The sequence below is a fragment of the Urocitellus parryii genome, chromosome 7 (assembly GCF_045843805.1).
Source record: "Urocitellus parryii isolate mUroPar1 chromosome 7, mUroPar1.hap1, whole genome shotgun sequence".
Lineage (NCBI taxonomy): Eukaryota > Metazoa > Chordata > Mammalia > Rodentia > Sciuridae > Urocitellus > Urocitellus parryii.
In genome coordinates, this window is record NC_135537.1 from 106,031,311 (window position 1) to 106,058,865 (window position 27,555).

Sequence of the window (27,555 nt, forward strand, 5' to 3'; positions counted from 1 at the left end):
ATATGTATTTCAAAGTTTAAAAATTATAGGCCTTGTGATTATCAAAAAAATTTAATAAGTTCATGGCACAGAAATGAACATGTCTTTATTTTCACATTAAGAAGATTCTGGCAATCGTTCTACTATTTACTCTCATTGCAAAGTGTTTGTTTAATAAACACTCATGCTAATAAACACTCATGCATTTGTAACAACTTCAATGTGATATGAAAATATCAGAGATTTGGACTGAGGACAAGTCATCGGTGCTGCCAATGCTACTGTGGTTTGTTGTCCTTTTTTATAGTGAAAAGAAATGCTAACTTCCAAGGACAGTTTAGAAAATATCTTAATTTTTCCAATTTAAGTGTTTAGACCTCTTGAAATTTGGAGTCCATGAATTGCAGGTTAAGAACTTCTATAGTGTTTTCAGATTACTAAAAAGACAACCAGTCTGCCTGTAGGTAAATAGTATTAGTGACTATGTTGTGTTTTAGTTCAGTGTTTAGTTTTGTGTTGTAGAGACTGCAACTACTAGATTTACTTATTAGATTAATGATTCTGCTTCAGAAAAAAAATGCCTTTCCCCCCTTCATATAACCATTATAGCCATCTTCAATATCTAGAATTGGTTATATTCATAGGAGAGAGCTTAAGTTGTATCCCAAAATTCACCTAGGTGATGAAATGTTCTAATTTAGAGCAGTTGGTTACATGAAATCTTAGTAGTTATTTAATACAAAAATGCTACTATCAAACCAAATACTCATTTAGCAGAAAACAAAATAAAAGTGCCCAATAGAAATGCATCCTATGCATTGTAACCCTCTCTCCCTACATGATTTTCCAATACAGTGATCTCTACCTATGAGACCTCCTAAGATATAGTTCTTCCTGTTTTTCCTCCATGATGTAACTCTGTCTTAATCACATGCATACTAATGGTAATGTTCATCCATCCTTGAAGACTTGTTTAGGTCTCTACTCCTCTCATTCCTGTTTCAATTTGGGCTAGATGAACTCTTCACATGGGTTTCTATAATATCTTGTTTATGCCCAACATTGTACTGACTACAATGCTTGCATAATATATCTAATTTTATATCATATACTGTTTATGAATAGATTCAGTGTTAAGATAAACTTAAGTCCCATCTCAGCACAGGGCTTAGCACAAAATGATTTTTCAATATATATTTATAAAATATATGAATAAGGTCTGGGAATACAAAGATGCATAAAATTCATGAGGCCTATGTTCTGGTTGAGTATTGAGACTGTGTGTGTTTGTGTTTGTGTGTGTGTGTGTGTGTGTGTGTGTGTGTGCATCTCATGTGTGTACATGCATGTGTAAGAATAGGTAAAGGTAAGTTCAAGAACAAGAGCAATTGTTGTAAGGTCCCAGGTGCCAGGTACTAAAAGAATAAAATAAAATAAATATCTATTTGAACAAAGGTTCAGAGAATAAAGATATTAATTAAATTGTGACTGTAGGATAAAGCATCCTACAAGAGGTGAAAACTAAGCTGAAATTAGGATGTGAAAAAGGTTAAGTAATGTGGATGATAAACATTAATACATTACAAAGTTCTTCATTTAGTTTTCCTTTTCCCACTGGAAAGACCTCTAGTTCTTTTAACTGTTTCTTATATGGCATGATTATCAGAGCTTGCTATTTCCTAGTCATTTTCTTTATACATTATTCTTTTTGTAATATATTTGTTAAAGAGAGTATCTGGAACATGTTGCAATAATTTAGAAATTCTCAGACCAGGACAAAATGGCTCTATTACCTCCTTGATTTGAACATTTCGTTTATTATATTATCTGTAATCATATTTGATTTCTTCATGTCCATTGCACATTACTGGGAAAATAAGCAATGTTATCTAAAACCTTAGAATATTTTAATAAAATCTGATATTAAGACTTTTCCCCATTGTTTTTTATTTACTAAACTTAATTTTATGTAATTATTTGACAATTTATTCTATCTAAAATGATTAGGATACTACTATATGTCAAACATTGCACAATATTTTTAAGTCCAAATGCATAGATATTTTTCACATTTTATTAGGAATACCTTAAAACATAATGAAAATTTGAAAGGATCATACAATAAATACTGCATACACATAATCTAGAGCCTACAATTAACATTTGCCTATATTTACTTCATTATATATATATATATATATATATATACACACACACACACGTATACATATGTATATGAATATATATATATAAATTTTATACATAAATATATATATTTCTCTAACCTTTTATTCATCCATCAAGCCATTTTATTTCATTACAGATTTTAAAAGGCAGATATAAATCCCTTATAACACCAATAAATCGCTGTTTGTCTACCATAAGGTAGAATTCAATATATTATCCAAATTTCTACCAAGATTTAGAACATTTTCATACCCTAGAAAACTTCCTCCATTGCTTTCTATATAAATTTAAATTTAACTAAGTTTTAACTTACTTATTGTTCTCCAATATTTTGCCCTAAGAATGTTGTTATGAACCTTTATTTTGTCTTTTATATACTATGAGTATTATCCATAATAGGATTCATTTGCTTTTTTATGTGTACTATAGAGTCATTGATTAAAGAAGTGAAAATAATCAAAGTTTGCAAGTTAATACATGAATAGAAATGTTCCTGTATGCTGACATTGATTCATGATTTTTTTTTCTGGTGCCATCCTTGGAGAAAGGGAGGACAGTAAAACACCATATACCTGAAATGCCCTGCTCCATTCTCAAAACCTTAGCCAATTTTAAGGGAACATGAGTGAGTTTGGGCCAGAATATCCCCCAAAATATGCCAGAATTAGGGCAAGCTAGTGTTATTTGTAGAAAGCTGCTTTCTTGCCCTCAAAGCTAGTTCTTTGGAATGCACACAATGGAACAAACCAAGCTAAACTGATGATGCCACTGCTTTTGTAACCTTAATCTATAAAAATCTCTATGCCTGTGGTAACTGATGCAGAACCAAACAACATGAAGGGGGAAATTTTTGTACAGCCACTTGCCACTGGACACATTATTGTGAGAGGGGAATCACTGTTTTCTGACAAAGCACTGGAGGCACCTTATTCAATGGATGTACTCCTGTTCAGCCCATTACCACTGGCCTTCCTGGTGAAGCCCCTGTCTAGACCATCATCACTGGACTTTCTGGCAAAGTGTCTGTCCTGCCCATTGCCAATCATCTTCCCCATAGGCATTTTTCAATAAACTTTATGTCCCATACTGCATCTCTGGGTGACATTTTTGGTCTCTCAGCAACTTATCCCACTGCCTTAACGTAACTGGATAGTACACCACCCCACAATGCTGTCTTTGCTACAATCAAGTAGATGGAACAGGAAACTTCTCAAGAGATTAAATTTACTAAATGGGATAATTAATTATCAAAGTAATCTGATACTGTGCATATTATTTAAACACTTGAAATGTGTATCTGAATGATTGGTTTTTAATGTGTCTACTTTTTGATAAGTGAACATTTTGTAAAATCATAAAATATCAGAGTGGGAAAGAAACTAATAAATTATCTAGTACATTGCTGCAACTGAATTAAAAATACTAACTTCAAACATCAAAATAAGTGATTTAACTGTCTTTTCCTGTACTTCTACAGGCATGAGATTAGAACACCTTAGTAAGAAGCTCATTGTAGTGAATAAAAATGCTGAATTCTAGATTATGAGGTTTCATACTTACTGTCATGTGTTATAGATATAAAATGTGTAAAGAACTTAAAATATATGTTTTTAAAAAAGATAGTCTTATGCATAAAAATTAGGTGCTGAAATTGGAATTATAAAATGTTTCCTTAAAAGGGAGATTATTTTAAGGAAAGCTGTTGACAGATTAGTGTCACTATTGCTATAAAATACTACTTTTTCTCTGATTAGCAGGCAGATATAGAAAATATTCACTGATTTTATATCTTGTGCACTTACAATCTTCTTAAACTTCCTTAATAATTAAAAAGAACCCTAGTTTTAGATGGAATTTATTATTTTCAATCCAGGAGTAGTTGTTAGTAAAATAAATTCTCTCTTCCATTCTCCGATGAAAAAGATTATCAGTAAAAAATAATTGCTATTCTGCATCAGATTATAAAGCTATCACTCAAAGTTCAGTAGTAATATTTGATCAGAGTTAGATTTTTGTCCCTGTGACAAAATAACCTGAGACAATCAATTTATATGGAGGAAAGATTCATTTGAGCTTATGGTTTTGGAAGTTTCTCTCTATGTTTACTTGGATTGACATATGGGATCTACAGTAATACAGCAGAGTACCTGGCCATGGAGCATTTTACCTCATGGTGGCTGGAAAGCAGAGAGTGAGAGAGCAATAGAGCAAGAGAGATAGAGATAGAGATAGAGATAGAAATAGATAGAGAGCGCCAGAGTCCCAATATCCCAATTCAAGGGCATGTTCTAATAACCTCAATTCTTTCCACCATACACTGCACCAAAAGTTCCATCATACCCAATAGTGCAACAGGCTGGGAAGCAATCCTTTTAGAACATGGGACTTTGGAGGAGACTGAAGATTCAAACTATAGTTTTTTTTTTTTTTAATTTTAAATACAATACTAGAATTGAAGGGAAAAAATATATTGTCATCTCTCATTTTAGGAAAATCTTAATATAACTAAATGCCTCATTAATCATTGCTTTACTCACCTGACTTGAAAACTCACTGCTATAATTGAAATGAGATTCCATTTTGTTTAGTATAGAAAACTGTGTTATGAAGTTTTAGTACAGATATATAATAAAGTAGTTCAAGCAAGATATTAATTATGTAAATCCTACCATTAATTTGTAATGCAAATAAACTAAGGCTCATTGCACTGAAACCATGTATGCCTGCTTAAAATAATGAAACACCACTTCTCCATGGATCAGTCATGTGGATGCAGTTATGGCACTAGTGTGCAAAGGTATCACTTGAATGGACTGTAACATTAAAACTAAGACCGCATTAAACCACAGTTGAAATTCAATATATTCCATTTGTTGTAGCCTACAGCCCAACAGCTTGATCTTTTGTCACTATGTGCGCTAAAAGAGATCATATATCTCTTGTGCACTTGTGTCAGGAAAAGCACTGCAACCTACTTATCATACTTGCAAAACACTTAAGAAAACAAGGCAAATTCCCTTCAAGTAATTCAGATTTGGGTAAGGACTTTATTATTGCAATCAATTACAATGTTGTCAAACCTTATAAATTGAAATTCCTAAATAACTGGCTCATAACAGGATATCTTAAAGCAAGAAGGATAATGCACTCCCGGCCCTTATGGGTTAAGTAGGAATAGGAAGAACATATATAAGGTGGAAACATTTAAAAGTTTTTTTTTTTAATCTAAAAAAGGATAGCAATAGTATTTTTACTAAAACATCATACAAGAATACAATGAAAGCAATCCAGCTGGAATCATTCAGTCACTTATTTTTAATAAAGACTAATTAAATTATAATTTCTTACTATTTCATTGTTAGCTGTGTTGTTAGTGCTTATTGTGATGACTGATAGTCATGGATGATTAAACTTGTTATCAAGGGTCACAGTAGCATGGAGAACTGTGTACAGAAATGCTAACATATCTCTTCTATTACATTCTGAACTTTCAATGCTGCCTGAAATGAATGAAAAAAGAGATCATGAGCCTATTGAGCCTCTAACTTTAGAAGATATTAGAAGGGATTAAATTGTAATTTTTTGATGTTTATAATAGGTATTAAGGGAAGAGATGAGGTCAGTCAAGGATTCCCAATGGAAGTAAAGGGGAACAGAAATTCCAGAAATTTAGAACCACGGGAGCTTTGTCTGCTTCTGAGAATTCCAGAACCTAGAAATAAGACAAGAAGTTTAAGCTGCAAAGACTCATCAAAACTTCTCTTTTTTACAAAGGAATTCAGTTCAGTGGCAAATGAAGAAAAAAGCTATATATAGCCTTCCAAGTCATGCCTGCTGTTTTACAAACTTCAACAAGGCCATCAATACCTTGAAAGAGATGGGCATTGGGTGGCTGGGTGGGGGGAATCAGGGAAGGAAGCAAAGAAAAAAAGCAGGTTTAAGAACTAACCTAAGAAAGAAACTTGAGAATTCTGGAAATAGCTGGAATCACATGAATCAGATGTCTATAATATTTTTGAGAATCTTCCCAAGAAAAAAAAAATAAACTAGAACATTCTTTGACTGTTGGTGCTATGCAGTAACCCATGGACTCCTCAAACAAGAACTAGGATGTGAAGTTTGTATGCCTCCGAAGTGGGCACACTACCATAGTCAACTCATGTGTTCATTGTAGTAAACATACAAGGATAAGCCCTCTAGAAGCTGGCACCTCCCACAGAGCAAATTCTCTGTGTGAGAAAATCCTTCTTCTGCTAAGACTGAAGGACTTCAAGAGCCTGCCCCAGAGGTTTCCATCATTGGCAAAGACAAAAGGCTGCTGAGTATCCATATTGTTGCTTGTTTGTTTATTCACAATAATCCTGATCTTACTCTAGCCTATCTTCCTTTCCTTTGGTGCATACTAGGTTGAATTTCCGAACGTCCTTTGCAATCATATGTACCATATGACTGATTTCTTAATAGAAGATGAACAGAAGAAATACGTGCCTTTTATAGACTAAGGCTTTTATAATAAAGATGTTCCTCCTTCCATGCAGACCTATCCCTTCCATAGCTAAATGAAGGTGTTTGAGAAAAGAAAGTCACAAGAAGGAAAAAATCACAGGTCCCTGAATACTGGCATGGAGAGTTATCCTCTGATCAGGATCACCCATGCAGAGGGAAGAAAACTAATATACAATGTAATCAAGTCACAAAATATTCAAGTCTATTATTTACCATAGTTCATCCTATCATGACTAACATAGGGGATGTATTGATATACAAGGATGGAAGTAGGTATAAGGGAATTTGAGGGCCTTATAAAATAAAATATAAATATTATGGGTCATATGTTCCATAATATTTGGGCAAGGAATACTCACTGCCCCAGACTCCCATTCAATATAACTTTATCCAAGACGTTTTATTTTTAATAAAGTGTTATTTGCTCCAAAATAAGCTTTGATGGGTTAGAAATTTTAATTTTTTTTTTACTTCTAGTTTCAACCATGTATCAGTAAGCAGAATTTCTTTGTCAGACCCTTTGCACATGTAATAGAACATTCTTCCTCAGAAGAGTTCACCATAAAAATGAAGGATTCTTAGTCACAATCATCTAGGAAAAACTTTCTCCATCTGTTCTGGTTGGGTAAATTCTTCAACAGTGTTACTCATGCCCCAAATTTAGTTTATCAGCCAAGTTTTTGATAAGCTAAGCTGTAACCTGAGAAAAGCACAAAACAGTCAGTTGAGGAAATCAGTGGAAATTGTGGGAAATTTATGAATTTGAAAAGTGTAATATGTAATGAAATAAGAGAGTGAGCAGACCTATCAGTCTCAAACAAATCTGAACTATTTTGCTATAGTAGTTTCAAAATTTATTTTATAGAATAAACCTACAACAATTATTTTTTGATAATCCTGTTTTCCCCAAATAAACATTTTCACCAGCAATGCACATAATTTTTTTTTGATTAATAAAAAAATTAAGAATGAATTTGTGCTACTGGCACAAAATATTCTAACTTTTCTACTCACTATGGGGGTTGTGATAGTATAATTAACCACAAAGGAACTAGAAATGCAAATGTGCTCAGAAAGCATCAGCAGTTATTCCAAATGTTATCTATTTAAAGAATACTGTGCCTGAAGAACATAATTTAACACATGCAGCAGTGAAAGGTGTATTTATACATCACTGTGGTGCACACCATTTCATTTAGATCAAATAATTATTCATATAAAATGAGTTTCGCACATCTTTAACTTCAAGGTACTATGTGCATTTTAGAAAAACGGAAGAGAAAGCTATTAATATATTGACTCCATCAACAAAAGAAAAATACTTTAAGCAATTAAATGGAGGCAGTTTTAATAATGTCATCAGATATTCCAAATATAATAACCCCTTTACTCTTTCTGAATCTTTTTATAGCACTGAATTGGATATGATAACTATTTACAGGGATTAGTTCATGGAATACATTTTATTACATTTAATTTAGATTTATCTCTCAAAAACATTTGGAGTTTTATTAAGTGAGAAAAAAGAGGATAATTTAGATATTAGGAACATGTGGAAGATAAATGAAAGCAGTTGAGAAAATGTGAAACAAAAATTTCATAGAATTCCATAGCTTCTATTGTGATTGCTGAACAATTTATCATTTAAAATAATTTTTATGCAAACCTTGAATAATGGACTCAATTGTTGTTATGCATAGAGTCAAAAGGTGTTTCCTTTTGCATGATTGCCACCATATCCACAGTGTATGTTTAGATTGTGTATTGAAAATTTCAAGTAGTTTTATTCTCTGGACCTCTATCTCTCACTATGTGAAAAAAAAAACTGAAATGAATTAAGGACTTAAATATAAAACAAGACATTATGACATTATGAAACTACTAGGTAGAATCATAAAAGAAATGCCAGATAACTTTGGACTGAGCAAGGACTTTGTTTGTTTTTGTTTTTTAATTTTGTTTTTTTAGACAAAGGAAAAAGAAGGCTTATTGCTTTGCTAGCACAGGAGAAACACAGGGGACTCCTGTCCCAAAGGCTGTGATTCTACCCATCAGCAGTGTGTGTGTGTTTGTGTGTGTGTGTGTTTGTGGGGGCGTGCCCACAGGCACATTAGCGATTCCACTTGGTTTTCAGTTTTTTACCTAGCATCTTTAACCCATTAATGCAGTCTCTGTGGCCCTGGGAAAATGTCAAGTCACTTATATTTTCCCATTGTTGACCTGCTTCTGAGCAACCTCTCACGATAAAGATTTGCTTTCCCACTAAATATTCAGCTCTTTTTCCCTTTACTTTTTTTCTTCCATCCTTACTATGTGCACTTGGCTTTCCTTGCACTACTTGGGCAAATTCCTTCTTCTTTTTCTCATAGACCCTAATTCCAGTTTGAAACCATGGCCACTTAACACCCTTTTTCTGACTCAATAACTGTACATGTGCAGCAGAGCTCTCTTGGAGAGTATCTGAAACACTGTTCTTAAGGGCACCTGTACTGCTATCTTTGATTTAAATTAAAATAAAATTTAGCCAGGTGCAGTGGGTCACACCTGTAATCTCAGTGGCTTGGGAGGCTGAGGCAGGGAGAGTCCAAGTTCAAAGCCAGACTCAGTGACTTAGTGAGGCTCTCAGTGAGATCCTATCTCAAAATAAAAAATATAAAAAGGGCTGGAAATGTGACTCAGTGGCTAAGTCCCCTGGGATTTAATCCCTGGTATAATTTTAAAAAATTAAATCAATTAGTCTTTATAGGAAGGAAAAATCCAGATATGTAAGAAGAAAATTTAGAAAGAGTGCAGTGCCTAAAAGGGTCTGGGTGCTTTGGGGAGCCAGGAGGGGACAGAGCATGGCAACTCTTGGCTTCTGAGCTTCTGAGGTGTTCTCTTTTACTTCAGGGAACGGCAGTAGAGGACAGAGGTCCCACTTGGCAGTGGTGTGAAGGACAGCAGGTCTGGCTGGAGGAGTGCTGGCTGCAGCAGGTGAGCTACCAGCCTTCTTTGTGCCTGTGTCTGGTTCTGCTACAGCTGAGTCAGAGAGGCCACTGCCAGGTGGCAGCAGAACGAGCTACGTGGACCTGGCAAGGTCATGTTTCTGCTATGAGTTCTGCATCAGTAGGCTCACTTTGGACCTCTCAGAACTCTGGGCTTATTGATCAGCAGCCCAGGTGTGTGGGAAGCTGGAGCTCACTGAAGGGGAAGTCTGAGAGCAATTCAGCCCCCACTTCCCACTCCTGTCACCTCCACTCTCTAAAGCAGAGTGGGGAGATGGCAACAAACGCACTTGACAAAACAGTTACTCTACACGTTGAACAGCTGTAACTTCCTGATTGGAGTTAGAAGCAATAAAGCAGGGGTGGGGGCAGAAAAGAAGGTTTTCACATCTACTGTTTTATTTTTCTTCTTCTCCTTTTTTTTTTTTAGTGCTAGGGATTGAACCCGGAACCTTGCACAGCTCTACCACAAATCCTCATTCAGCTCTTTAAAAATTTTATTACATTTTGAGATGGGGTCTTGCTAAGTTGCTTAAGGTCTCACTGAGTTGCTGAGACTGAACTTGTAACCCTCCTGCCTCTGCTTTCTGAGTATCTGGGATTATAGGTGTGCACTACCACACCTGACTTATCTACTACTTACTAAGGGTACAATCTACATAATACCACCGTTCACCTATTTTAAGTGTAGTGTTAGTGAGTTTTAGTGAATTTATACCACCTCACCTCCCACTTTTGATCTATATGAAATAAAGTGGAGGAAAAGTCACCTGGGTTGACACAGATGAAATGTGAGAGGGCTTGTGGTTCTGCCTGCAGTCCCATCACAATTTTTTTTTTGCTTTGTAAACAATAGTTTTATACAAATATAAAGTTGTGCATCTTCCAAGCTATCACTCCAACAGACATTTATTCAAATAAAACAAAACATATTTAAAAATATTTTAACAATGTACAAATACATTCACAACATAATCGGCTGATTAAAAGATTCCAACAAAGTTTCCAGTATCGACAACAGAATTTACAAATGCCTACAATAATTTGTAGATTGGCTTAGTTTACAGTTAACTATATTTCCTTGTTTAAGAAATATTATTAATACAAATATATGATTTACAATATCCCCCTTATAGCCAGAAAAAATAGATTCATAAAATAAAATGTCGCTAGGCATTTATTACACCAAATATTTAAATGATTATTCTTACTATGACATAAGAATAATATTAATTTAGTACTAAAAGATTTTATTAGTCCAAAGACCACCAAAGAATTTCCAGGAAGTTCCAAAATAAAAATCTGACTATCCTTTCCATGAAATAAATAGAATAGCAGCAATCCCTGGGTATCCCTGAAACATAAACTATAAAGATTCCATTTATTATTTAGGCCTTAAGTATAAAAATAAAAGAAAATCTTAGAAACTAGTTAACACTACCAGCCTGAATTTGATTTTCACTTGTGCATGTCTAAGGTAAGCAATTTCAACATGAAGTATATATTTTAAATTAACATTTTTTCTAACTTTTTAACTCATACACAAGCCAAGTGCTTATTCTTAATCATGGAATCAACTTATTTCTGAAAATAATCTACAGAAATAGTATGTAAACACACATACCTTTGAGATAGACTAAGAATATCCTATATTCTATGGATCAAAATGCAAATATCTCTGTAATATGTGTAAACCTAACACATTAATTTGGGATATACTGATATATTACTATATGCATACATATGTACACCATAAAATAAATTCTGACAACGTTTCTAGTGATATCATCATACTTCCCAGCCTCAACTACTAGAAAAAGAAAATAAAAACTTTGTTTAAAAAAAGAAAACAGTTTTAATAGTAACTTTGTAAGTGAAAACAAAACAAACAAAAAAACAATGTTCCTCTATGCAACTGGACTGAGCTCTAAACAGTTCATAATCAAGAATCTCTTTGCCCTTCCCCAATATCACAGAGAACATAAGCTTTCTCTCTGTTCATTTCCAGTGTTTTGTTTTAAAAACTGCTTTCTAAGATACGAGATACCCATGCTGGTTAAATTCTTCCGGCTTCCCGCTTTGCACCTGATGTAACCACACAGGTTGGCACTCTGTAGTACCACACCTATGATAACCACAGCCAACCACTTCACTCTGAAGGAGAAGAGAGCACTAAAGGCAAATATCACCCACAGCACTGGACAGACAATTAGTCTTAACCAAGAGATTCTTGATTCAGCCTCTAAAACAGTGTTATTCTCCTGAGGAGATACCTTTCTGGACTCAAACACCCAATGATTCTTTCCATCATCATCAATATGTTTCCACCACGGAAGGCCTACCATCAGTCTACCTGTGACATTCTTCATGCCCCAAAGTCACATGACAACAACAGGATAATTGTCACCATACAGGCAATAAAGATGCTGCTGAGCAATTCACAGAGAAGATAAACTATAATGGCACTGACTCTGAAGAACAAATGGAGAAATGATGCCACTGGATGTCGGGTTTTGGATTTTCTTGGTCTATTAGTTGTCTCTTCTGTGTCAAACAATGAAACATCTTTGTCATCATTGCTGTCCTGAGACAACATGGCAACCGTGCGCCAGCCCCGCTTCGTCTTGTCTCATTTGAATTGGGACTTCGTCTCCCCATACATGTGGCAGGAAGCTGTGCTAAGGGTTTGCTGATGTTGGTTGGAGGAGTAGCAGTTTGAGAACTTTTACTTTTTTGAAGGGAAGATGGGGAAGGTAAAAGAGGCCAATAACAACAGAGATGTCCTGAGGGGTTTAGGTCTGGGGTAGGGGAAAAATGTGAAAGGGATGCAATCAAGCAAACTCTACAGCCTCTTTTACTCAGTCTCCTCTATCCAGCTGTAGCATCAGCACCTGGGAATTGATTAGAAGTGCAGTCTCAGGCCCCAGTCTCAGACCTACTAAATCAGGACCTATATTTTGACAAGACCAGGTCCTGTGTAAGTGCAGGGAAGTTTGAGAAGCACTCATGGTCTCCTGGCATTCCCAGAACAAAATGCCACAAGCCAAGGGCAGCCAGGAAAGTGGGCCTACAGTCTGGTCTCATCAGGATGGGAATGATCACTGAGAGGGGTGGAGAATAGCATTTCAAATGGTGAATTCAATTTTAAAAATCAGCTTTTTTGGGGGTAGGGAGTACCAGGGATTGACCTCGGGGGCCCTTGACCCCTGAGCCATATCCTCAGCCCTATTTTGTATTTTATTTAGAGACAGGGTCTCACTGAGTTGCTTAGCATCTTTCCGTTGCTGAGGCTGGCTTTGAACTCAAGATCCTCCTGCCTCAGCCTCCTAAACTGCTGGGATAACAGACATGTGCCACCGTGCCCAGCCCCAAATTTAGCATTTTTGCAAGCCATGTTGGGATAAAGATAGATAACATCCTCAAAAACTAAATTATAACATCATTAAAGGACCATTCCTAGAAAATTCCATTGTCTTTTGTGTCTCTTGCCTGAGACTAGTTTTCTCAGCTCCATTTGTAGTAAGTTTTTCTGGGGCTGGGAGCTAATTAGGAATGTGAGTTCAATAAGGATTTCTTAGATATATTTAACCAGGTGGAGTCCTGGAGATGATCACACTCACAAGATATTAGATTGAAGATGTAGTACAGGAAATCAGTTTGAACTATAAGCAAAGGAAAATCACTTCTTCCCTAATAAGCTTCCCTTTACATTCAAACTGTATGCAAAGTCCTGTTTACTAATATTGTCGCCTCTCTGATCTTTGCTTCCTGTCCTGGCAGGCTTTCAAGAACATGCTGCTCTAGCAGGACTGAGAGGAGTCCAGAAGCACCGTCGGCATTCCTGACTCCAAGTCTTGCTGTCATGATGGTTCATTTACCAGTAATGGCTTCCTCTTCCCACTACCCCTTTTCTTCCCAACAGATATTCAAGACAAGGTTTAAGTGGTGTTTTTCCACAAAGCCTATTCTAATCACTCCATTCTGTAGTGGACCTGCCTTTTCTTATCTCTGTAGTCCTATATTTAGAACACTTAGAGTTCTTAGTGCAGGCTGCTTTGTGTTGTTATTTGGTGTAGACGATCATCAAGAACAGATGCTCCCTGCTCTTGTTCCCCTAATATCATACCTGGGTCACAGAAAGTACTCACTAAAGATTTCACAGGTCCCTTCAGAAGTCCAGAGAGCCCTGGACCACTGCAACCTTTGAAGGCCATATTTCCAACCTCACCCAACCCTAGCATCCTGATGAGTTTTCAATGACTTTAACACACTTTAACTTTTGACCTCCTTTCTCCTCATTCTGTCAAGTAAGCTTATTCGTATCCTTTATATGCTATGGTGTTAGTCAGATTCTTGTTTCTGTGACAAAAATACCTGACAAGAACAATTTAGAGGAAGAAAAGTTTATTTTGAGCTCATAGTTTCAGAGGTTTAGTCTATGGTTGGCTGACCCCATTGTTCTGGGCCCAAGGTGAGGGTTAATATCATGGTAGCCAGGAAGCAGAGAGAGCAAGAGAAAAAGGGCCACAGGGAAGATGAACCCTTCCAGGTCACATTCCAAGTGACCCACCTCCTCCAGCCATGTCCCACCTGCCTACAGTTATCACCTAGTTTGTCCATATTCAAATTAAGATGGAGTGATAAGGTTATGGTTCCCCTAATCCAAGCATTTCTCCTTGAACATTCCCACATTAATACAGGAGCTCCTAGGGGACACTTCATATCCAAATCCCAACTGCTGCTCTAAGATTCTAGATAAAAAGAAACATTGGCATACATTTTTCTGACGTCCTTTTCTCTTGTAGGTGAAATGCCATCACATCGTTCCTAATAATTCTTTTAAGGTCTCAGAGATGCAATACATCTGTCTATATTCTAAGAGATTCCAAGAGTGCCCAAAGACCTACTTCCTGTCCAGGCTGACCCAGTTGCTCTGGAAGCCAGTTCCACTGCAGAATTCAGAAGCAGAGATGAGGCCTGTGTGACAAGGGGAAGTGTCTTCAGGATGACACTTTTGCAAAATCCCAGCTTGAGAACCTTACCTTTACCTCTCCATTTGAGGCAGTATCTCTTTCTCTGTTTTTAAAAACAAGTTATTTATGATTTGGGAAATTACAAAAATTGTCAATGCTAAGAACTTCTGGGATGCTAATGCATCAGTGGACTATCAGAACATCGGTGGAAATGTGGACTGTTCAGATGCAGAACACCTGGTTTGAACTCAGCCACTGACTGGCTATGTGACTGTAAGTGAAATCACATCCCATCTCTGAACCTCTGATTCCTCTTTTGTAAAATGAGGATGATGATGTACCTGTCTTACACTGTGATTGTGAGCCATTCATGAGATTGTAGGCATGAAGTGGCACTTCACAGTTCAAGTATAAATTACTTATTAGTAGTAGATGTAGTACTGCTCTACTGCAGTGGTTCTCAAACTTCAGTGCACATCAGCATCACTCAGCAGGACTTTTAAAATAAAATAAAATAAAATACTTAATTTTATTTATATATTTTTATGTGGTGATGAGGATTGGACCCAGTGCCTCACATGTGCTAGGCAAGCGCTCTACCACTGAACCACAACCCCAGTCCCCAGCAGAACTTTTAATGCAGAAATTGCTGGAACCCACCCCATGGGATTGGGTAGGTGAGAGGTGCCTGAGACTCCTTCTTTCCCCCCTTCCTTCCTTCCTTATTTCCTTCCCTCCCTCTCTCCCTGCCTCCCTTTCTATATTTGCAGTGCTGGGGATTAAGGCCAGAGTCTTGTGCATGCTAGATAAGTGTTCTACCATTAAGCTATACCTCCAGCACCATCTTATCTTTTTAGTAGGTTCTCAAGTGATACTAAAGATGCTGGTATGGGGAACACATTTATAGAACCACTGCTTACTGAAATCCCCACCCATTTCCATTCTTACCTCATTATGAATTCCTTAAAGCATAACCTCAACTTGTTGTGATGTCGATAGAGTTTTGGGTCAGCTGGAATTTCGGCCAAAAACACTTGGGCTACTTCCAGTGGTCCCTGATGGAAAAAAGTAAGAAAACAAAATTGATATTGGAAAGAAAATTACATTATTTGGAGAAAATGTTGGAGTGGCTTCTTAGTTTTAACATTTAATTTTGTAGTTGGTTTGACTAAAACAAAAAGTCATGGAAGGTCTTGAGCTTCTCAGGTAACTCTGATTCCTTAGGAGGAATCCTAAGTTTTAGGAGAGTACTCACAGGTACAAATAGGTTTTCCTTGATACATAAAGGTAAAGCAAATGCATCAAAAGTTATGTGCTTCCAGTTTTTCTAAAAATTGCCTTATCTCTCTGCTCATACCCACTTATCTGGTTACCCTAGTGTTGACATCATTTTGCACAAGTGCCAGTTAGAGTCGGAGAGCTGTACAGGACTCTGTGGCTATGGATTTACTGAGTCTTCCATGAAAGGATTGGCACCTTACAAAAACAAAATCTTCCTAATTATTTTCTGATCTTGGAAAGGCAAGAGTCATTTCTCCTGTAGCTGTTTCAGTTCTCTTGATGTTAAGGGGACTCAGAATTTTGCTAGTGAATCCTCAGATGGAGAATGTGTTCAGTGAGTAAAGAATCATGATGCGCCTTGAATTTTTGAGTGTGGAGGGTGGGACAAGGGAGCATCTAGAACTGACATTAAGGGGGCCCACTGAATAGAAAGTTCTAGGCTAGTACCTCCCTCCATTTGAGACAGGGTTAGTCCCATGCTGAGTTTAGGAATTAGAGTTCTAAGAAGTCTGAGAAGGTCTAGTCGGGTCTGAAGTGACCTAAGCAGCCTGATTCCCAGGAACTCCTTGCTGGCAAGGCCCTTGGCCTGTCAGTTCATCTGGTGACTGATCCAGGAGCTGGATGGTCTAAGCCTTTGCTCCTCTCTCTTACAGAGAGGCTTAGCTTAGTCTTAAGTCCTGAAACAGCCTTGCCTGTACCGGGCATGACTAAGCTCTCTTCAACAGGACCCCAGTCCTGGATCATACTGCCAGGTCTGGCCCTGATGTGGCATTCCTTAAACCTGGTCCGCTTATCTCTAGGATTTTTTTTCTACCTTAAGTTGTTAAACAAAAAAGAGGCCTCCTAAAAGTCTTCCAAACCACACGAGTGTTCAGTTTAAATTTAGAAATATGGTTTGTACGTGGATCAGACTTATCAACCCCAAGGAGGGAGGTAGACATCACAACCAAAACACTGAGAACTAGAGGAGCTGCCACCAACTCACTTATTTACAGTGGCTCCTACAGAGCCCTGAAGCACCATCTGAAGCATCTTTGCATCAGGGGGCTCCTGGTTAATGGCCACTGCTAACTGCAGGGTCTTCTTCTTCATGTCTTCAATGGCAACTTCCATTGGAGTCAAAACAAACTGAACATAAGACACAAAGGTGGGGAAGTTACTGTCTGATCTCACAAGCCGTGAACAAACCTGGAGCTATATCAGAGAGGGCACCTGGATTTGAAAAAGCAGTAAAGACTTTCTGAGTAATCTTAATAGGTTTAAAAGAAGGAAGGACCTAACGTGTCCAGAGTACTTACCACATTCCAGGAACTTTATATACATGTAACATTTATTCTTTTAAACAATTTTCCCATTCTTTCCATTTTATACTCAAAGGGGGATTTATAAGCTTAAGTTCTATAAAACGACACAGGCAGTCAATAGCAAGGTTCTATTATGTCTGCATTCATAAGTTCTTTCCATTCTGATCCTGAATGCGATGAGTTGATTCCTATCCCCCAAATTCATATGTTGAAGTCCTAACCTCCAGTAGCTCTGAATGTGACCCCATTTGGACAGAGGCCTTCAGTGAGGTAATCAAGTTATTTCTGTGCTATGCCTAGAATAATTTAGTGTTCAAAAGTCAAAACAATAAGAAACACAGGAATGCCTTCCAAACCCACCTCCTGTTGACTGAATCCCCAGGTCATGCTCTCTGTGCCCTCTGTGAATCCCCTTTGCCGACACGGTTGTCTTACTCAACACTGGCTGATGGGCTCAGCCATTGCTGTGCTTGCCCAATGAAGTGGATATTCACAAGCCATCTACTGCTCACCGACTTGTGGATGCCTGCTATACTTGTTATTTTAATGACCTAATCTAATTAAATAAAGCCTAAACTGATGAACTATGGGTGTGGATAGAAAAAGAGTTGTTTCTAAGAAAACTGAGCTGAGTGCTTGGGCAAGACAACATGAAAGTGAGCTGTTATAAAAATTCCTGTCATATTAGGTGTGCTCAAGACAACTATAAAAGGCTAGGGGAAGAAATCATAAAAATCTAGAAGCTTTCTACTCTCGTATTGTTAAACAAGAATCTTTAAGGCCTCATTCTTCTTTACAGAAAGCAAAACTGAAAATCATGGACAATGCACTATGGGGGTGGTTTATACAAGAAAGACAATGATGAATTGTGATCAGTGAACCCATAATCAGAGAAGGTTGTGTCACTATATAAAAAAAAGATGACATGTAGCTGTTTTAAAGAAAAATAAAATGCTTATAGCATATAATTTTGAACAATTCTGTGGTTTAAGAACTTTCTTTTTTTTCCTTTTTTTTTAAACTGGGGATTAAACCTAGGGGTACTTAACTACTGAGCCACATTCCTAGCCCTTTTCATTTTAAGACAGGGTCTTGCTAAATTGCATAGGGCCTCGCTAAGTTGCTGAGGCTGGCTTTGAACTAGCATTCCTCCTGCCTCAGTCTCCAGAGTTGCTGGAATTATATGGCTGTGCTACTAAGTCCAACACTGAGGATTTTTTTTTGATCAGTCCTATTAAAACAGGTCAACAGTCTTCTGTACACAGAGGTCTTTCCTGCCAATATATAGATGAAGAAATTGGGGACAAGTAGCTTGTGCAAAGTCATCAGAAGAAGCGTGGACTAGAAGTCAGTTGGTTCACTTGTCTCATGGTCTCTTCCAATAACACACCACTAACTCCATGGGGTTGCTCACTCAGGCGCCTGTCTCTAATAATTAACAAAAAACTATGCCTAAATCATTTATGAGCTTTTAGGTATTTAAAAATTTTACATAAAATATTTAAAACTTAAATAATTCATCCCATGGGCATGGTTCCAGGACACCCCTTCCCATACCCAAATCTGAGGATGCTCAAGCCCTTCCCATAAGATGGTATAGTATGTGTACATACTTCCTGTACTTTAAACCATCTCTAGATGACTTATAGTACCTAACCCAGTGCAAATGCTATGTAAATAGAGTCAAAGCATATTGTTTAGGAAATAGAGAGGATAAAAAAAGTCTGTATGTGTTCAGTATAGATGAAATGATTCTCCCCCAGTATTTCAGTCTGTAGTTGGTTGACTGGATGGCTGTGGAGGATATGAAGGGACAACTGTATATACATTTTACTTAAGTACATATTTAAAATAGAAATAAATATTAAACATTGCAATTAAATATGTAAACGTATTTACACTAGAGATATAGCTCTAAAGTGTTGAATAGTTAATATAAAACAGGGCTATAAAACACTTACATGCCTAAATGTGATTCCCTGGCATCTTGAGGGTATGGCTCAATCATATATTGTTGGTTTTTATTGGGGGGGAGGGGAGACTGGGGATTAAACTCAGGGGCACTAAAACACTCAGCCACACTCCCAGCCCTATTTTGTATTTTATTTAGAGACAGGGTCTCACTGAGTTGCTTAGTGCCTCACTTTGAACTTGGGATCCTCCTGACTCAGCCTCCTAAGCTGCTGGGTCAATCACAGTATTTTAAGTGTGCCCCTCTTCATGTTCTACTCCAGCCTGCCTCACCTAGGCCCACTCCTTCATGGTGGCTGTTCCCCTCTGGGCACATTACCTCCTCCTTCTGGATGACGCTGATCCTGGTCTTGATGTAGGGGAAGGCACGCATGGTGGTCAGGACCATGTTCCTCCGGTACTGCTCGTGCAGCTCTCCACGAGGCTGTCCCTAGAGGGTGAAGGGGTGGTGTACATGAACCTCTGCAGGTTGAAATTCTTCTCAAAGTAGGTTACCCTGTCTTTCATCTTATACTCATCAAAGTAAGGCTCCACAAAAGTGATCTGCATGTAGGCCTGGAGGGAGAGGCAAGGGGAAGGAGGGGATGAGCCATTCTGCAAAGAGGATCCATGACACACTGAAGGGCGTGCTGGAACATGGCGTGGCGAGTGGAAGCTACTGGGGCTGAGCGCATCAAGGGAGCATTCAGAACCAGCAGCTCCTCCTTTCCACCCCAGGGAAAGAAAGGGCCAAGAGGAAGAGGAAAGGAATGTGTCTGTGGGAAGAGTCTCCAACTCCAGCTGCTCTTTCCAAGCAGAGCAGACGGATCCAACAGAAGCCTCAGAATGGAGATTTGCAAACTGCTATTCCCAAGAGCCAAGCTTTATTTTCCAGAGTTACCATGACTGTAACACACTTAGAAAATGTGCATGGTCAGACTAAGAAAACTAATAGTACCAAGTGCTGGCAGGGACCGAGAGCAGCTGAAACTTTCATGCACAGATGAGGGGATGCAGGATACACAGCCACATGGCAAAACAGGTTAGCAACTTCTCATATAGTTAATGAACTGGCCCTCAGCCCTGCGATCTCTTTCCTACCTACATGGGTGTTCAAGAGAAATGAAAACTTATAGCCACACAAAACTCTGTACACAAACGTTGATAAACACATTATTCATAAGACAAAAACTAGAAATAAACCAAACCAAAGGGATAAACAAACGGTGGCACAGGAAGAGAGCAGAATACTATTCATCAGTAGGCAGGACTGAACCAGAACAATATGGATGCACCAGATGGGCCATGCTAAGTGAGAGAAGCCAGCCTCAAATGGCTATGTGTGATTCCACATGGGTACTTTCTGGAAGAGACACTGGTACAGAGATGGAACACAGATGAAGGACTGTCAGGGCTGGAAACAGAAAATCACTACAAAGCAGCATGGGGAAATGTTTTGGAATGATGTATCATGATTGTGGCTACACATATTGGTCAAAACTCAAAGAACTAAAATGAAAACATTGAATTTAACTGTATGTGCAACATTTAAACACACTCATATGCATGTGTGCACACACAGTGAAAAAGGTGCTTATTAATTAAGAAGGTATCTTTATTTTTATTTTTTTATGGTACTGGGGATTGAGCCCTCAGGTACTCTACCACTGAGTTATATACCTTTCCTTTTTATTTTCTTATTTTTGAGGCAGGGTCTCGCTAAGTTGCTGAGGCTAACCTCCCTCCATCTTGCCATCCTCCTGCCTCTGCTTCCTGAGTTGTTGGGATTACAGTGTGCACCACTATGCAGCAGAAAGGCATCTTTAAAAAAGAAAAAAAGAAAGAAAAAAAAAGAATGGCAGTGGGCACAGATGCTGGGACACCCACCCAGGGGAGTGGACGGGTGGGGTCACTGACCTCAGACCGTGAATCACTGTTTGGTATAATGAAATCTGGTTGTGATTCTGGATTTAGGTTCTCATCCAAGCTCTCATAACCCACCTTGGGGATTTAAGAAGAGGGGAGACGTGCTCCTTGTGTTAGTGGTGATTCTTGAGGTTAGTGGTGATTCTGCATAGTTTACACTATGCACAGATTGCTCTGGGCCACTCAGCCAATCCAAGGGCTCCAGATATTTCTGTCTAAAGCTTAGTTCAACTCTTATCACAGTTACTATTTTCAAGTCTAGGCTAGGAATGTGTCTTAAACAAGCAAATATTCTGAAAACGTAGAAGAAAAGCAAACTCTGAAATATGGCTAGTTCCTCCCTATTTGCATCATCTTCATAACGTCCCAGAAGACAGAGCTGAGGGAGGAGTCTGGATGGTTCACAGTTCACATACAGTGCTATATCAGATGGTGAGTGCCCCCTGTCCCTGGCCCTTTGTAGCACCTGCATTGCATTATTTCCAGCAGCCCAGAACATCATATGTGCTGTGAAGTGGACTGGGCAGGCAGTTCTCCCCCTGTGGCAATATAAAGAATATGTTGGCTCTTTGTCGCTGTTATCTTCACAGAGCTTCAAAAACCCTTGGAATTTCCTGAGTGACAGGAGTCTTTGTTATGCTAATAAGGTGACCAGCCCTGGGCTTATGAATAGCTTCAGGTGGTCACCAAAAAGACCAATCTTGTGATCAGACTGCTGGAACTTTGAGCCCCCTCAGCTTTGAGAAGGGGGAGGGGCTGGAGAGTGTGTTTTATCACGTGGCTACTGATTCATTCAAACACACCTATGTCATGAAACCCCAATAAAAACTGGTCACCCGGAGACTCAGTGGAACTTCCTGGCTGACGAACACAGTGATGTGCTGGCAGAGTACTTTGCCTGGATTCTACTCAGCAAGGGCACAGAAACTATGTGCTCTATCCCAGACCTTCGCCTATGTGTGCCCTTCATTGTATGTCTGTAATCAGAAGAATGGTATTTCTTGAGTTCTGTGAGTCATTCTAGTGAATTATCTGACCTTAGAGGTGTCATGGGTACTCCTAAATTTGTAGCTAGTTAGAAATGTGGGCAAGGTGCTATGGCACATGCCTGTGATTCCAGCAGCCCGATAGTTTGCGACAGAAGGATCATGAGTTCAAAGCCAGCCTCAGCAAAAGCGAGGCACTAAGCAACTCAGGGAGACCATGTCTCTAAATCAAATACAAAATAGGGCTGGGGATGTGTCTCGGTGGCTGAGTGCCTCTGAGTTCGACGGAGGACTGAGCTTGTGGAGTCTGATGCTAATTCTGGGTGGTAAGCATCATAGTTGTATTGAGGTACACATAGATGGGGTGAAATGGAATAGCCTGGGATAAACATGGGAAAACTGAAGGTCAAGCCCTTTTTGTCATTTCTCCAACAGCACAGAGATCCTGCACTCGGCTGGAAGGAGTACCTGCAGCCTAAAGAATGATACCTTTAAATACAGTCAGGGGAATGACATTGGCCAAATTATATCATTACATTGTGGGCATGTGCAAATATGTAACAACAAATCCCACTGTTATGTACAATTACAATGACTGATAAAAGTATGGGAAAAAATAGCTGTCAGGCAGAGGTCTACATTTTTTAAATATGTTGTAAATTGAGAGTCTAAAGAGTTTATAGAAAGCCAGTAAAGAGCAGTGATGTGGGTTTGGACGTGACAGACCCCACATTGGAGTATTGGCTCTGTCACTTTGATACTCTTGGAAAATTGCCCAACATTTCTATTACCTCAGTTTTCATATCTGGAAACAGAAACAACAAAGCCTATTTTTAATTTTTTTTAAAGAGAGAGGGGAAAGAGAGGGAGAGAGAGAGGGGGGGGGGAGAGAGATAGAGAAAGAGAGGAGAGAAAGAGAGAGAAAAATTTTTAATATTTTTTTAAGTTTTCGGTGAACATAACATCTTTATTTTTTATTTTATGTGGTGCTGAGGATCGAACCCAGCGCCCCGCGCATGCCAGGTGAGTGCGTTACTACTTGAGCCACATCCTTAGCCCCAACAAAGTCTATTTTTGAGAGCTGTTTGGGAATGAAATGAAAGGATGATAAAGGGTCTGATGCAGTGCCAGGAACCCTGTAGGTGCTTTTTTTTTCTCCTTCTTTCTGATACTGGGGATTGAACCCAGGTCCTCCCACATGCTAGAAAAGCACTCTATCACTGAGCTACATCCCCAGTTCCAGTTGGGGCTTGATAAATGAAAGCTCCTGTTGTGATTCGTGCCTTTGAGTATGTTTTCTTGAAGACCTAATAACCACATATGCAAATATGTGGTTGTACACACCTGTAATTCCTGCTGCTGGGGAGGCTGAGGCAGGAGGACTGCAAATTCAGGGCCTACCTGGCAACTGAATGAAACCCTGAGTCAAAATAAATATTTACAGAAAGGGCTTGGGATGTAGCTTACGGGTAGGATGTTCCTAGGTTCAATCCCTAGTATTGGGGGCAGGAGCAGGGGCAGATTGGAGACCTAATAAATCTGTAATGGAGCCCTAGACAAAAATGTTTGGTTGCCTTTAAATGACTGGTGAGGGGCTGGGATTGTGGCTCAGTGGTAGAGCGCTCACCTAGCACGGATGGGACCTAGGTTCGATTCTCAGCACCACATTAAAAAAATAATATAATAAAATAAAATATAAAGGCATTGTGTTGTGTTCATCTACAAAAAAGATTCTCTCTCTCTCTCTCTCTCTCTCTCTCTCTCTCTCTCTCTCTCTCCTTTAAAAAAAAAGACTGGTGAGTCAATTCAGACAGAGGGAGGTCATTTTGTATTCTTAGGGTAGCATAAGGGGACTCAGGAACCTGATGGTTCTTTTTGGCAAATTTTCTCCATACCTTGTTAGGATCCAACTTGGTTTTGTCCACTGGGGTAGAATCTTTCATCACTTCCACAAATTCTGCACCAAAACACTGACCATAAAACCCCTAGGTAAGAGGAAACAATAGTTTATAAAGATAATTTTTAACATAATGCAACTTTCTGTCTTCTCAGAAGTGGAGTAAGTTTGGAACAAGTGCAGTTTGTTCATTGATTATTCAGAGTCCCTCTGAGCTAATGAGCACAGTTCAGCATTTCCTGGGACATAAATAAAAATATGAGGAAGTCCAGCACCATCAATTGATATATGATTCTCTACAAAATGTACACTCTGTCTTCAATTTAGTGAGCGTCATCCTATTTCCTGAGGCATCTGCAGAGGTATGGCACAGTTTACCTCTTTTTGTATCTTGAGAATTTAGAGGTCACCAGGCTTCCCATCATGTGGCAAACCACTATGTGCAAGAAGACAACATATACACCTTTAATTCTAAGTCAGGGGAACAATATTAGGGAACCAATTGGCCTGAGTCAGTGACTACTTTTCCTTCTTATGAGCTTATTGTCTTTGGGCAAGACGCCCAACCACTCTGGGCCATGGCTTCTTTGAGACAAGTAAGGATAAAAGTCCTTTTCTTATTTGGCAAGGATAATAGTTCAAGGAGCAATTAGGTAACAAAAGTGTTTTAAGTTTTACAGACATAAAAGGGCATATATCCCAAGCAATAGCAAGAAAGAATAAGGAGTGACTCTTTGGTTAATAGTTGTCAGCACTTCAGGGACCTTAGTCACTCAGCCCCAGAAGGTGCTGTTTTGGAGGCACCCCTTGGGTTTCTTCCTGGGTTTTTGATAGTCTTCCTTTCAATAACTATTTCTTTTCTCTTTTTTTCTGATTTTTCTTCATACAGTTTCTTTTTTGTCCATCTTTTCAGCCTTTCCTGCCAGAACATGCTGCTTTTTTATTGTTACATTACTGACCAAGTGTAGATGGCAGGTTGCAGCTACTGTCAAGATTGTCCTTATCAGAACAGCCTGTGCTGTCCAGCAACACCACAATGACAGCCACAACATTTTGCAGGAGGGTGACTCAGAAGTATGATTGGATTGCTCAGAAGTTAAGATGGCAAACTTCATCCTAAAAAACACTTTTACTCTGCATCTGTTAGTATATATCACTAACATTGGGAATGGACCATAAGAAGATGTGACATTGACTGGATTTTATATAGACCTGAAAAGTAAACATTCATGATGTAGATTTATAAATTTTTAAAGACATGTACAGGATCTTAGGGGAAAACTATGCAAATCTTGCTTTACTTCATGATCTCAGCTACTCCTTCATATAATAAATGCAATGGATAAAAAAAAAAGTGGCATTTATATACTATGGAGTATTATTCTGCATTAAAAAATGACAAAATCATAGAATTTGGAGGGAAATGGATGGCATTAGAGCAGATTATGCTAAGTGAAGCTAGTCAATCTTTAAAAAACAAATACCAAATGACTCCTTTGATATAAGGGGAGTAAATAAGGACAGGGTAGGGACGAAGAGCTTGAGAAGAAGATTTACATTAAACAGGGATGAGAGGTGGGAGGGAAAGGGAGTGAGAAGGGAAATTGCATGGAAATGGAAGGCGATCCTCAGGGTTATACAAAATGTCATATAAGAGGAAAGGAGGGGTAAGACAAGTTAATACAAATGGAAGAAATGATTTACAGTAGAAGGGGTAGAGAGAGAAAAGGGGAGGGGTGGGGGAGGGGAGGGGGGATAGTAGAGAATAGGACAGACAGCAGAATACATCAGAATCTAGAAAGGCAATATGTCAATCAATGGAAGGGAAACTGATGTGATACAGCAATCTGTATACGGGGTAAAAGCAGGAGTTCATAATCCACTTGAATCAAGCCGTGTAATATGATGTATTAAGAACTATGTAATGTTATGAACGACCAATAAAAAAAAAAAAAAGAAAAAAAAATTTCCACATTTTTGTAATAAATATGTATCATCCTTATAAAAAAAATAAAATAAATGCAATGTGGAAAATGTATATATACCTCAATGTTGAATCCTGGCCTTTTTTTTTTCCTTTTTGGTAGTGATTCACTCTAACTTGTTTTTGTGAGGTATACAATGGCAAGCACATAAAATCACTTTTCTTACCTCTAGTCTATGTGAGATCTCAGGAAGCTTTGTAATTGCAGGTTCCTTGTAAACAAATTCCTGCTCATCCAAATCCCCAAATTTGGATCCATAGAAACTAACTCGGAAGTAAGTTCCAAACATTTTCTTGTGATCCTATTAAGCAAAATAAGAAAACTTCTCTCTAGTAATGTCATTCTTAAGGATCCACTGGGTTAAAAGGGTTTTTTATTATGTTACAAACATATCAATTCTACACTTGATGTAAACAAAAATCCCTCTACTAAGCAAATTCAATGTTTATAGAATAAATTTTGGAAATAAAAATGAAAGAAATCCCATGAAAGATTTCTTGGGCTTTATTTTATGTGAATTTAAAAGATTCTCACATTTCCAGGTCATAAAGTAAGTCAAGCTGCCTTTCACACTGTGAAATCTGTACCTCTGTCAGTTTTGAGCCCTTTTCTGTTTGATGGGTGAGAACTGCAGTAATGTGCTCAAGGTCAATGAGTTTCTAGAGAGGAAGGAGGACTGACCACCGTCACAAGGTCATCTACCACTCAGTAACAGTACCCATTAGCAAAGACCCCCAGCTACCTTCTTAATGATGTTGTCGAAGGCCTTCTGCAGCTTGTCATGAGTGGAGGTCAGCTTCCGGAAGTCTCGATGCGCTTCCAGAATGGGGATGACCAGCTTGTAGACCTCATTAATCGTCTCATACAAGCCTCCCTTAGAGAGAGGAGAAGAACATCAAAGAAAATTTAATACAATGGAAACTTAAGAGCAACCAGAGTTCACTATGCAAACAATGTGCTGGAGAATGGATATACCTCTGCGTCCCAGTATTTTACGCAGCAGGAATGCTGTCCCAGCATCTCAACATTCAAAATGACCCAGACACATTGCTAAATGGTTCTATATGAAGATGTGAAAGAGAAGGGCTTTCTCAGACTAAAAGGAGAGAAGATTTGACACTGAGGACTAAGAACATTCAGGAAGGCAGCTTTTATGTATTTAAATAGCGTCAGAGGTCCTCCTCTAGACAGATGTTCATTGCATGCCCACCAGGGAGTTAACAGGATTCTAGCTAAAATTTCAAGAAAATAAGAGTATATTGGACCTTTTCTGAAACCTGAATGAGAAAGCACGAAAAAAAAAGAAGACAATGGTTAAAACAATAATTAATATACATAGAAGTTATAGGGAGAAAATTTGGAGGTGAAAAGCAGAAAATAAAGAATAATATAGGGAGAAAAATAAATTGGTTATTCTAAATATAGCGAAATATTAAATATTTACTTGGATTACAATGTGGGGGAAGGAGATCATTAAAGCAAAAATGGATAAGAGGCTTTTCTCTTTGATCTGAATCCAGCGACGTCTTCTATGTATTTTTTTTTCTCTTATTTGGAGCATTCAGACCCTGATTAGGCTAATGTGGGGAGTGTCTGT

The 27,555-nt window shown here is 38.3% G+C and overlaps 1 protein-coding gene across 1 annotated transcript in view; it reads right to left on the minus strand.

Annotated features, from left to right (window-relative positions):
- The window catches only part of LOC144256098 (dedicator of cytokinesis protein 8-like), a 162,498-nt gene that overhangs the window by 19,836 nt on the left and 115,107 nt on the right, over positions 1 to 27,555 (minus strand). Inside the window, 7 exon segments of the mRNA XM_077801226.1 lie at positions 15,578 to 15,684; positions 16,892 to 17,038; positions 19,505 to 19,632; positions 19,635 to 19,740; positions 23,972 to 24,061; positions 26,125 to 26,259; positions 26,701 to 26,832. Of these exon segments, the coding sequence (XP_077657352.1) occupies positions 15,578 to 15,684; positions 16,892 to 17,038; positions 19,505 to 19,632; positions 19,635 to 19,740; positions 23,972 to 24,061; positions 26,125 to 26,259; positions 26,701 to 26,832 (845 nt within the window).